The sequence below is a fragment of the Dipteris shenzhenensis genome, chromosome 9 (genome assembly GCF_047967505.1).
Source record: "Dipteris shenzhenensis isolate YYH24624 ecotype China chromosome 9, Dip_SZ_1.0, whole genome shotgun sequence".
In the NCBI taxonomy this organism is placed as follows: domain Eukaryota; kingdom Viridiplantae; phylum Streptophyta; class Polypodiopsida; order Gleicheniales; family Dipteridaceae; genus Dipteris; species Dipteris shenzhenensis.
In genome coordinates, this window is record NC_141604.1 from 10,989,041 (window position 1) to 10,996,641 (window position 7,601).

At 43.7% G+C, this 7,601-nt stretch overlaps 1 protein-coding gene across 1 annotated transcript; it reads left to right on the forward strand.

Annotated features, from left to right (window-relative positions):
* The first annotated feature begins 4,701 nt into the window (after positions 1 to 4,701).
* On the forward strand, positions 4,702 to 6,635 carry LOC147898184 (putative E3 ubiquitin-protein ligase LUL2). The gene is made up of 3 exons (XM_087379249.1): positions 4,702 to 5,451; positions 5,618 to 6,140; positions 6,241 to 6,635. The coding sequence occupies exons 1-3, from the start codon at positions 5,033 to 5,035 to the stop codon at positions 6,430 to 6,432; spliced, it is 1,134 nt and encodes a 377-aa protein (XP_087235375.1). The 5' UTR covers positions 4,702 to 5,032; the 3' UTR covers positions 6,433 to 6,635.
* The last annotated feature ends 966 nt before the right edge of the window (positions 6,636 to 7,601 follow it).

The window sequence follows — 7,601 nt, forward strand, 5'->3', positions numbered from 1 at the left end:
CTCTCTCTCTCTCTCTCTCTCTCTCTCTCTCTCTCTCTCCCCCTCCCTCCTCTCCCCCTCCCTCCCTCCCTCTTCCCCCCCCTCTTTCTCTCTCTCTCTCTCTATATATATATATAATATATATTTTTAATATATCATGTAATAGTTTTTTATAATTTATATTAAATAATATATAATATGTTATCTCTCTCTCCCTCACCCCCCTCTCGTCTCTCTCTCTCTCTACTTCTACTCTCTCCCTGTTCTCTCTCTCTCTCTCTCTCTCTCTCTCTCTCTCTCTCTCTCTCTCTCGTGCGCTACCTGTCTCCTTCTGTCACTACTCTATGCCTCCTCTATTTGTGTCGGCCCGCCAGATTGGTGTCATGCCGTGTGTTGTCAACTGTCTGTGCTAGTGCTCCTTTCTAGCCACGTGTCATCTCGTTTGTAGCGCGCATCAATGTCCCACATCACCACGTGTCACCCTCTGCTGGCTGCCACATTCTTCGGGCGCACATTAAAGTTGCCACATCACGTCTGGCATGCTGAACGACACGTCTGCCACACGTAGTAGATTCTGCACTCTGTACCCTACGTGGCACTCAATCTGTGTGCCACATGAGCTCTACACCTGCAATGAGTCTTCTAGATGGTGTCTGCACGTGCTATTCTCTGTCAATGTTGCACTGTCCCTCACCACATGGCGACTTCGCAAACATGCCATGTCATAAATTAGCTGGCACGCAGATTGACCTATGCTCTCACACTTGGCCTCAGCCACATCGTGTCCTCATCGCACGTGCATGCCACCATCTGCTGTCGCGCATGTAGGTTGCCCATGACAGCTTTGTTGTGCGCCACGTCAGTGCCATCTGCAATCCGCTGTGCCACATCATCAACTCCGTGCACCGCCATCTGCCACGAAGTCTGGAATCTGGACTCTGCCGTTATCAAAATCTGCACCACTGGATCTCCACAAAGTAGACAGCTGGATCTCTCTCATGGACTCCAAGCCTCCTCCTTGAACCTCCTGTAAAGTGCACGTGCTATCTTGATGTGCTTCGTGTCCGCTCACATCTACCTCTACCCAAGATCGAGCCATTAATTTCCACCCCTATCGTGATCTAACGGGCGAGGAAGCTCTAGAACTGCCGAAGCTCCCCGAAGTGCCCCCCAAAGCTCCAAAATTCAACCCGAGCCACCTTCTCCTTAAAGAATAGTATAGATAGAAGATGACCAAGTGCACATCTTCTAGTCATAGAAGGTGCATAGAAGACATAAATTTGAGGGGATTGAGATAGTTTGCTAGACATAGTCGACACCTCCTTGCTATTAGGAAGTATGGATGTGGCCACATAAATGAACAATTTTGGATTTTTGCATGCTCTTGAAACTTCAATTCTTAAATAGTACCATTCATTCTAAATTTAGTCATATTTGGGTTTTTAAAACAAAGAAGCAAACCCAAATAAAACTTAGAGCTAGCTTTCGTCTTGTTATGTTGTCAGCATCAACATTTGATAGGTAATGTGTCAAACCACTCCATACACTCAAAAGTTGTAAAGATGTGGTGCTAGATTTTAGCAATCATATACACATACTAACCATAGCATGGGTGGATCCCACGTGGAATGTATATGCCATAGGCAAGACCATTTTAAATGACCTGAAATTGCATTTTCTCATCACTAAGGTATTTATTAATGACAAAATCACTTAATTTTCCAATAATTAACTGAATGAGGTTGATCAAGTGCAAAAGAGCTGTAGTTTTAGTATGAGGTACACATGTAACATGTTAGCATACATTAATACAACTAATGTTCTTACTTTTGCAACATTATAAAATACAATTGTGTTATACATATTGACAAAATTTTAAAAGGTTATAATATAAACCATTTGGAATATTGGTGAACATTGTAGACGTTTATTTCTATTTGCCACAGCCAAACCTTCACGACCTTAAAAATGTTTCACTCAACAAAAAATCATCCTTTGCCTATTTAGAGCTTCTTATGGATTTTCAAGAGAAAACATGAGAAGCCATTAGACAGGAAGGATATGATCATGATTGAAGTGTTGTTAGCTTTTGATTCTAGTGAGAAATAAGGGGACACTCCGGTTCATGATTTAATACGGACATCATTTTACCCCCATATGCTTTGTATGTGGTTCTAGTCTTTTTTCAAGGGTAGAAAAGGAGGGCAGGGGAATATACTCTTTCTTTCAATGTATAGCCGTTTACCTTTATCATTTAATAAAATATGTAAATTCCTTTAGGGATCACCATCATGGGATTAAAACATGTGCTTTGTGATGTTAGCTATGCATTTCATATTTTATGGTTTAGGTTAGTATGGTTGACGTTCATACGTCATAGGATTGCATATGTGGGTTGCACGTCCTTTATGCCCTTTATCTTTATTTAACTTTGTGTTGGTAGAGAAGAATATATGGATAGAATACATAGATAGCAACTTTTGAGTCATACTACACAATACGTGGATAGATCATAAGGTAGATTGCTTCCATTATCTCTATAAAGGAAGAGTGGCAACCCCACTCGCTCTCTCTCTCTCTCTCTCAACACACCCACCCACCCACCCACCCACCCACCCACACACACACACACACACACACACACACACACACACATCCATGTACACATGCATGCAAGCATGCATACAAATGTGTACACACACATGCACATGCATGCGTGCATGCGTGTGGGCATGTGCATACAGACACACACACGCATATGTGTGCATGTGCATGCTCGCACGCGCACATGTGAACATGCACACATAGATGTGAATGAAGATGCACATTTGTATGTTATAATCTTATTGCCTTCTTTCTATGTCGATATGTCTTCAAAGTGGCAAGTCCATCATATTTTGTGGGTGGCGGAGCCCCCCCCCTTCCCCCCCCCCCCCCCTCTCTCTCTCTCTCTCTCTCTCTCTCTCTCTATATGCAAGGCAAAAAATGATTTTCCTTTATTGATGATGCATTTTTTAGATATTACAAGATCGGTTTCAGCATATCACTGCAAATTGTTGATCTAGCAGACTTGAGAGCCAAAAGTTTCTCTCTCTTGCCATTCTTTTTCTTGATTTCGCTCAATGGGCTACTAGTGATTGAAATTGAAGGTTTGGCTATAACATTTGCCAACATTCTCTTGATGGACTAGACTTCACCTCCTTGTCCTTCATAGGAGCGTGTAGCTCATGTTGTTTAGTAACCAAGTTTCCCAGCACTTCATCATGAGTTGCAAGCTTTGCAGTCCAATCTTGTTTTCTAGCTGGTGTTGTCCTATCCAAACATCTCCATTATCTCAATCTCCCTTTGTCAATTCTCTCTCTCTCTCTCTCTCTCATGTTCTAGCTTTAATTAAAACAACCCCTTCTCTCATCCACCATAGAGGAGCAAAAGGAGTAATGGTGGAGGCAAAAGTCACTAAACATGTTAAAATGGATGGGATGCGGAAGAGGGTAAGTGGAGGGTGGGACCAGGGAACAAACAAGACTACTACCAACAATTGACCACTCCTAAAGTACCCACAAAGGACCTTGTGTTTTGAACTTTTCCCCCTCCAATTTCAAAAGGCCAAAGACTCTCTCTCTCAACGTTTTGCTGTCCAATTTCAAAAGATCAAATTAGTGTCTCTTTGGCTTCGACAATGCCATTGCCAAGGCCTCAATGTGACGAATAGCTTAGAGTTTCATTTTGAAGGATAAGTCATCCTTCTGCTTAGGCTATTTGTGATCATTTTTGAATGGCACTACAAGAAATTTCTCCCAACATGGCCTTCTTTTTGAACGTTGATTTCTCTAATGCCCTTCTGGGGAAGGGCAAAACTCCCTTTGAAGAGAAGCCTTCAAATTTAGGGTGGCTCTCTCTCACCTTGGGCACATGTTGCAGTTTTGGCAAACTTTAGGCAAAGTTCAAGCAAAAGTACAATCGAATGTCTAATAGATGCAAACGGACTACATAGGCAGACAAGGGTTGGCAGGAGGGGGATATCCAATAGAAATGAAGAACCTTGGTTCTCTTGCCTATCGGATTTCTATTCTAACATGCGCTTGTAACTCCGATATGGTCTTATGAACTTCAGAGTGATATGCCCCTGATGCAAGTAGTAACTTTCTTATTAAATTGTCATTTGAAGCACGCATGTGCCCGTCTCTCTCTCTCTCTCTCTCTCTCTCAGGCTTAGTGCACACGTAGCCCGCAGAGCCTCATTGTGGGTGCTCTAGGCCACACGCAAGAAGAGGAGGGCGCATTGGAGCATCCTCAGGTGCTAAAAAATGCACCTTCGACTCGAAGGTCTAGAAAGGAGCACCCATGGATAGATTGATATTTACCGGCAACAACAGCTAGTCATCTAGGAAGGATTACTGGAACCTGGAGGTCTTGGGAGCTACAGAGCCTCAGCAGAGGGGGGCAGACAAGTATGACGCACACAATAGGCGGTGTCATGGTTCGCCTTAAGCCTCGGCTTAACCATTTTCAAAAGGCCAAATTTGTGTGTGTGTGTGTGTGTGCGCGCGCACTCTCTCTCTCTCTCTCTCTCTCTCTCTCCCCCCCCCAAATAGAGAGAGAGAAATTAGTCTCTCTCTCTCTCTCTCTCTCTCTGCCCAAATAGGTAGAGGGAGAGTTTTTTGGGGGGGTGTGTGTCTGTGTCTTTTGTCTGCACTCTGTCCGTGTAAGGGCTCTGCCACCCTGTGTAATAATATGTCTATGTGTGGGGGTGTGGTTGGCTACCTACATGATGATGATGGCAAAGTACCTTCATGTTCTTCTGGAGAGTGAAGAGGAAGAAGAGAAGAAGAAGAAGAAGAAGAAGAAGAAATGAGCATAGCTTTGAGTCTCTCTTCGCTGCGCTGCCGTTACAACTGCTGCTGCTCTTGCTGCCTTCGCACCTCTCGCCCTTCTGGGTACTCAAGAATCATCTTTTCTTCCTCAAATCATATACAATCTCCCTCTGCATCCATAGCCTTCGCTCAATCTTAGCTCATTCCCACACATATCCACGTTTCTCTCCATTCTTCATATGCTAACCTGCTTCTCTGCATCTGCTTCCATGGGAAATGGGATCAGTAGTCGGAGGAGCGCACGTAGCCTTCAGATTCACGCAACCCGCGATCCCCATGCTGCTCACCCCTCTCCCGCAGGGTTTTTGCCTTACTACTACCCTGCCGAGTACAACGGAACCTACCCGCAAGGTTTCATCCAAGGCAATGGCCAATTCGTCATCAATATACAGCCCAGTGCCCTCACCCATATGATGACTACCCCTGCAACCCTGCCGGTTCCTCTCCCAGAACTTAGTTATGGTACGGACCACCAAAAGGCGAACACAATCAAGAACGACGTCAATCTGAAGAAGGCAACGCTCCGTCTTGAGAAGGACGAAGAAAATCCTGGCTTCTATTTAGTTGCCTTTTCTTTTGACGCAACTGTGGCTGGGTGGTAAGCAAGTATTCTCCTTGTTTTGAGAAGCAATCTTTTCCGTGAACCCAACCGGAGGGATTTGTTTATCCGATCCCAATCTCAGATGACAAATTCGATCTAGAGGTCTCTGTTTGTGCTTAGTGCTATATCAGAAGTTTGATGCCTGCTTGTTTGGTATGTGCAGGATTTGCATTTTCTTTCATGCGAAAGAGGGACAGGATTGCAGCCTGGCTCCTGTCAAGCCGCACTTGTATGCACCTGTTCGGATACAGTTTGAAAAAGGTTTGGGGCAGAGCTTTAGGCAAGCCCCTGGGACAGGCGTAGACTTATCGCTATTTGAGGAGACGGACCTTCTGAACGATGGGCCTGGTGAAATTTTTCCCCTGGTTGTGAGGACAGAGACGATTCCCAAAGATCCTCCTCCAGAAGCGCAAGCAAGAGACGAAGTGCCTATTGATGCACCCTTACCGCAATGGGTACATGCCCAAATGACACACGCCGTTCTGGATAAAAAAGAAGATGACTACTTTGTCAAAGTAGTGAAGCAGATTATTTATGTGGACGGGGTAAGATATGAGCTACAGGAGATATACGGTATTGAGAATACTGATGGTTCGGGTGGTATTGATGGAAATGACTCTGGAAAGGAATGTGTAATCTGCATGTCGGAGCAAAGAGACACAACTGTGCTCCCTTGTAGGCATATGGTAATCGTGGCACTCTTATCCAGTTGACAAAATGTGATGCCTGTAGTGTGTGTGAGCGTTTCCTCGCTAACTACTCTTGAACATGCTTTCCTCCTTGCAGTGTATGTGCAGTGGATGTGCGAAAGTTCTGAGGTTTCAATCAAATCGCTGTCCAATCTGCAGAACTTCTGTGGAGAGGCTTTTGGAGATTAAAGTGTCCAAAAAGGAGGGAGAACAAGGCAGAGATAATGCTGAACCAAAGCCCATAAAGGAACAAGAAGAAGGCAAAGACAAGACGGAATTAGGGTCTTGAACAAAAGTTGTAATAATTAGAGTATATATTATTTTGAAAGCTTGAGGTTCATGTCTGTCTTGCCTTCTTAGTGCAGGGTCTGAGCCAGAGATGGCATTTGTATATTTTCACATCATCATATCATACAGGTGTAACATTCCTAGAGCTTTTTGCACCCGGAAATCGAAGTTCAATGGAAATTCTCTCACTGAGCCAGATTTCTTATTTTGAAAGGGAAACCGGTCATTTGGTGTAAAATTGTCATAGTTGAGATGACTGATTCTGTGAAAGCTCCCAGGTTCTGCTTGTCTGCTTGATCTTAGTGTTTGCTGGGTTTATTAGAAGGCTCTGCAAAGTTCAGTTGGATATGCATGCGTTTGAATGAGGACAAAGACTTATTAGCAGGCTACGAAGACTTTGTATAAATGGATGCTCAAGTATGTGTGGGTGTGTGGATTTGTATGTGTGAGAGCATATTTTTATACTATGGTCTACACCCACTGTTGGGCGCTGATGACGTCAGTGGGGACGTCATAGTAGCTAGTCCTTGCTATGCATGATGGAGTTTATGGTTTTCAACCTTGTGAGTGACTATCATGAGATTGAAACTGCACTATGTTGTGTTTTTAAAGGATGAGTTTGGGAATGTTCCTGGATTCATCTAGGTATATGCTTCCGCCGTATTAGCAGACATGCAAATTTCACCTTGTGAAGTTTTCGTCCAAGTTGCGGCCTGTTGGTATTGTGATAATTCTTTCTATCTTAAATGGTGCGTTGCCCTATCAGCTAGATTTAGATTTAGATGCTCGTTGGGGAGAGACTAAAATGAAAACGTTTAGACTTCACAAGCAGTTGTAGCTTGATTGAAGAGATTTTGGTCTCAATGTAAGTGCAATTGTTAAGATATACAGATATACATATAATAATATATGTATATGTATATATTTTGATTAGCCTTCTCCTTTAGTGCTAGCCTTCGTCATGGCTGAGTTTGCCCTTCACCTCTGGAGTGCCGACAGAAACTTAGTACGAAGACTTTGTATAAATGGATGCTCAAGTATGTGTGGGTGTGGATTTGTATGTGTGAGAGCATATTTTTTTACTATGGTCTACATCCACTGTTGGGCGTTGATGATGTCAGTGGGGATGTCATAGTAGCTAGTCCTTGCTACGCATGATGGAGTTATGGT

Bases quoted from the DNA above. Each gene is read 5' to 3' on its own strand.
- LOC147898184 (XM_087379249.1), top strand. From the start codon at position 5,033: ATGCTAACCTGCTTCTCTGCATCTGCTTCCATGGGAAATGGGATCAGT. The intron at 5,452-5,617 runs GTAAGCAAGTAT...TGGTATGTGCAG, and splicing joins GACGCAACTGTGGCTGGGTG to GATTTGCATTTTCTTTCATG. The intron at 6,141-6,240 runs GTAATCGTGGCA...TCCTCCTTGCAG, and splicing joins TGCTCCCTTGTAGGCATATG to TGTATGTGCAGTGGATGTGC.